Source organism: Arachis ipaensis, chromosome B05 (assembly GCF_000816755.2).
Source record: "Arachis ipaensis cultivar K30076 chromosome B05, Araip1.1, whole genome shotgun sequence".
In the NCBI taxonomy this organism is placed as follows: domain Eukaryota; kingdom Viridiplantae; phylum Streptophyta; class Magnoliopsida; order Fabales; family Fabaceae; genus Arachis; species Arachis ipaensis.
This window is the reverse complement of record NC_029789.2, coordinates 3,474,403-3,478,696: the sequence shown is the minus strand read 5'-3', so window position 1 is coordinate 3,478,696 and position 4,294 is coordinate 3,474,403. Positions and strand designations below refer to the sequence as shown.

The following is a 4,294-nucleotide window of genomic DNA, read 5'->3' as shown; positions in this document are numbered from 1 at the left end:
AATTGTAAAAAAAAAAATTGTTTTAATGAAAAATAATTTTATTCTAAAATAATAATTTATAACCTTTTTAGGCTAAAACCTAATATTTACAGAACAAAAATCATTAACGCGTCACAAAAGTTTAATTTCCTTCCTTCTATGCCACTCCCTCCTTCCCCTTCTTATCCCCCACTCTCAACCCACAACCCTTCGCATTCGCAGCACAACACATTCTCTTCCTCACCCACTCTCTTCCCCCAGATCCTATCACACATACTCTCTCTCTTTTTCTCCCAAGGTGAGTCAGTGAGCGAGTGAACGAGCGAGACTCAAATCAACTCGCTCTCAAACCCTAACCGCCTCTGAGTCACTCTCTTGTGACTCGTTCTCGCTCTTTCTTCACTCGTTCTCACTGTTTTCTTTGCTCTATCTTTCTGCAGGTTCAACATGCCGAAGGCAAGGACTAACGTCAAAGCTGCTGACAACAGGTCAGAATTAACCGCATTCTTGTGCTCTGAGATTCCTTCCTTTTTTTGCAGCTGTTCTTTTTATACGAGATTTGATTCGTGTTTTTTTTTTATTTGTGATTCGTTAGGTTGAGCCGCAAGGACAGTGGAATCGGAACGAAGAAGGCGAAGAAGAAAGCTGCTCCGAAGGATCCGAACAAGCCTAAGAGGCCTCCTTCTGCTTTCTTCGTTTTCATGTACCGTTCGTTTTTCTGAAACTGTTTTCCACTTCCGAATTGTTTTCTTCTGATAACTATTGATTGATGCTGAATGATGATCGTTGAGTTCTGTTCTGCGCAGGTCTGACTTCAGAGAGGAGTATAAGAAGGAGAATCCGAACAACAAATCCGTTGCTCTTGTGAGTCATCGATCTTAAATTTTTTGTTCTCTAATTTTTTTTTCTGTTATCGTTTTTCTTCTTTGATCTGAGATTTCAAAATTTGAATTCTGTTTACTGCTCGGATCGGCTAATGTCTCCTTGAAATAATTCGATTAGGTTGGAAAAGCTGGTGGCGCTAAGTGGAAGTCCATGTCCGATGCTGTGAGCAAAGCAAACCTGTTCTTTGTTTCTCTTTGATTTTCCCCCTCCTGATAAAGATTATTTCCGCCATTGCTGTTATTATTATTATTATTATTGTGATCAATTTATCATCGTTGTTTGTTTTTAAGATTTACTCTCTAATTGGTTATTATTATTTTCTTTCAGGAAAAAGCTCCATACCAAGCAAAAGCTGAGAAGAACAAACTAGCATATGATGAGGATATCAGGGCCTACAACAAAGGACTGGTAATAATTTAACTCAATATTGTGATTTTCTCTTATATTGTGGTTCATACTAATTCTATAGTTGAACTTTTTTGATGTATTAGAATGAGGGTGGAGATTCTGACAAGTCGAAATCTGAGGTGAATGACGATGATGATGATGAGGAGGTAATGGAGCTTTGTAATTTATTTTCAATTATGAAGTAGATTTTGACATTAACTGTTACTTTTTGTTAACAAATTTGACTTGTTATTCTGTAGGAGGATGAGTGAAGTAGCTGGAGTGATGGAAGGAAGAGGCCTTGGAGTGGTTGAAAATAATTTCATTAATCATCGATTATCATATAGTTTATAGCTTAGAATATGGCTTTCGTTCAGTGTTGCTGCGCTCAGGCCTCGGCTGTTTCTGATGAATAGTAGTTTCTTATTTTTAAATTTGTTATTATGGTTTCAGTTGGTTAATCATCATCATGTACTTATCATTCTGCCATTCATATTATCAAATACAGAAGCAGTTTTCCGTCGTTTATTTTCATTTTTGGATCTTATGAGAAGGCCCAAGCCACATCAAAAGTTGGAAATTAATGCACAAAATTTGTAACAAGATCTAATTGTGAAATGTGCTTTATGATCAAACAATTGATATGATTTTACACCAAGTTCTTTAATATGAATGATAAGTAATCAATAGTAAACGTATGAAGTTCTTAATTTTTGCTAAATAATTTGAGTCTTCAAATGTTATCTTTGGCTATCCGATTCAGTAGTAAAAAACTAAAAATTAAGAGTTTGCAAATTTCACTATTGTCCATGGTCGGAGGGTAATTTGCCCGGAGTTTACTATTATGATATTATCCTTATAGATCATAATTGCTCAATTCCTAGGAATTTTGAATGGAGATTGTCTTTTGTTGTTGGGATTTGCTGTGAAACATTTTATAAAGTTTCCTTCTGACTTTGTAGTTTATAAGCGATGATACAGTTCTAGGTGAATTTTTTGTTTCGTTGTACGGATAGTCAAAGCCTTTGAACTTTAGTAAGCGAACTCTTTTGTCGTTTACCGGAGCGATAGTGAATATTCTGTTCCTTTTACATACTTGAATCAAACGGACCTACCTACTCATAAATATTTCATGCACCATGCAGTTCTACACTGGCCGCAGTGATTGAAATTTGCCGTTTTCATCCAATTTTCTTGATGCCAAAATAAAAAAATGATTTCCAAAAAGTGTGTGAAACTCATTTAGACTGACTTTATACTTCATTCGCGGATTAATAAAATGTGAATCAATAATAGTGTCCTGTCAGGAGTAGTCCTATGTAATACATATATACTCTTTGAAAGAAAAAATTTCTATCTTAATGTAATGAATTTTAAAACTTTGAAGAATTATCACCATTGTTATGCTAAAAAATTTAGATTATTTTTCAAATATTGACTTACGATATAGTATTCTTTTTTAAATATTACTTTCATGAGATTTAATATTTAATCCATCACTTTGACCGCGCTTGTTTACAGAGATAAGACATAGAGAGAGACAAAATCGTGTTTGATAGATAAGACATAGAGAAAGACATTGTATCTAAAAACACTGAATTAGTGTATTTTATGTCCATCTAATAAGAAATTTCCTCAAATTTTTTAAATGAAAAAAATAAGAATAAATTGAATTTTTATAATTTATTCTAATTTATCACCAAACAAAATACAATAACACAAAATTTTATGTTTATATCTTTTGTGTCCTATTTCTGATATCTTGTCTTATTTTATTCTTAGAAACAAATACAACCTTTCATATGAGTTTGAAAGTGAATAGGGCAAGTGATAAGCATGAGGATTGCCTACATAGTTGAATTGCTTCATAGGAGTAGGCACGATGCAAGTTCATTACTACCAGATAACTAATTTGGATTTTGAACCTTCGGTCTACATATCAAATAGCAACATGTTTCACGATGTGAAAAATACATGCAGCTTCAGTTGCTATAAGCTCTAGCTCACGTAACGACATTGTCTAATGTTACCAAAATTGTTAAAGGTGAAATGTAAATAAAACTTCTTGTTACTACAATTTGCCTAGCTCTATTCCAAGGAAACTACTTATTATGGCACGTTGCTAGCGCCTAGCGAGAGAGGAAAAGGAGACTAGGGCACTTAATTATTGCTTCTGGATTGCATGCTATTTTTGTGCTAAATTGTGAATTATTAACTATGAACGTAGTATGGATTCTTAGCACTTGATTATTGCAGTAGCTTCAACGTGGCCCCTTCATGTGGTAATACAATAATGTAATCATCTCGAATAATATAATATAATTTGCTGCATGTTATGTAACGATTCATTATTTATGTTTCTTTTTCTTTATATTTTTCTAGTTTGAGATATTTATGCATTTCTGCATTATTAAGATATTTGCAGGCTTCCCAACGGAATATGAACAATTCAACATATTGATATTTCTTAACTTTAATATAAGAAGTTAACTGGTCAATTTTAAAATATAATTGTGAATAAAAATATTCTCATTTATTCAAATAAAATATAAAAAATAAAAAAAATATAGAAATCAAATGATAATTTGCTTGATATTATTTACTAATTATTTTCCAAATTATTTCATACCCAAGATCTCTTAATAATGGTAGTATAAGATATTTACCATCTTGGTTAATCGCGTATTTAATAAATAAAAGAATCAATTCTCTCTTATTGTATAGTGAAAATTGGGAGGAATTTGATGCACAACTTTTCTTTCCTAAATATTCTTTTATCATATATAATTCGTTAAAAAAATATTCTACTATTTTTAAAACTTAAAACTCAAGCGTTCTTTAGCAGAGTATAAAACTCTTGTCATCCAACCTACCACTTGTAGGGATGACAATACCACCCGAACCTGCGAGTACCCATCCCGTCCCTACTCGCTCGGGGCGGGTAATTATCCGCTCCGCATCAGAATGGGTTTTTAGCGGGTCGGATTTTTGGGAGGGGCGGGACAGAATCGGATTTAGGTAATACCCGCCCCTACCCGTCCCG

The 4,294-nt window shown here is 33.5% G+C and overlaps 1 protein-coding gene across 2 annotated transcripts; it reads left to right on the top strand.

Moving 5' to 3' along the window:
* LOC107641626 (HMG1/2-like protein) lies at window positions 118-1,785 on the top strand. Of its 2 annotated transcripts, none has more exons than XM_016345110.2 (8): window positions 118-277; window positions 420-467; window positions 575-682; window positions 786-843; window positions 982-1,026; window positions 1,192-1,272; window positions 1,356-1,418; window positions 1,515-1,785. In XM_016345110.2, exons 2-8 carry the CDS (start codon window positions 427-429, stop codon window positions 1,521-1,523), a joined length of 405 nt encoding a protein of 134 aa, XP_016200596.1. In that variant the 5' UTR covers window positions 118-277; window positions 420-426; the 3' UTR covers window positions 1,524-1,785. The 2 variants fall into 2 exon arrangements, with proteins under 2 accessions (XP_016200596.1, XP_016200595.1); XM_016345109.2 differs by having other exon boundaries at window positions 1,512-1,785.

Excerpts from the sequence above, each read along its gene's own strand:
- LOC107641626 (XM_016345109.2), top strand. The coding sequence starts at position 427 with ATGCCGAAGGCAAGGACTAACGTCAAAGCTGCTGACAACAG. Across the intron at positions 683-785 it reads TCTGCTTTCTTCGTTTTCAT|GTCTGACTTCAGAGAGGAGT; the intron begins GTACCGTTCGTT and ends TGTTCTGCGCAG. Across the intron at positions 1,027-1,191 it reads GGAAGTCCATGTCCGATGCT|GAAAAAGCTCCATACCAAGC; the intron begins GTGAGCAAAGCA and ends ATTTTCTTTCAG.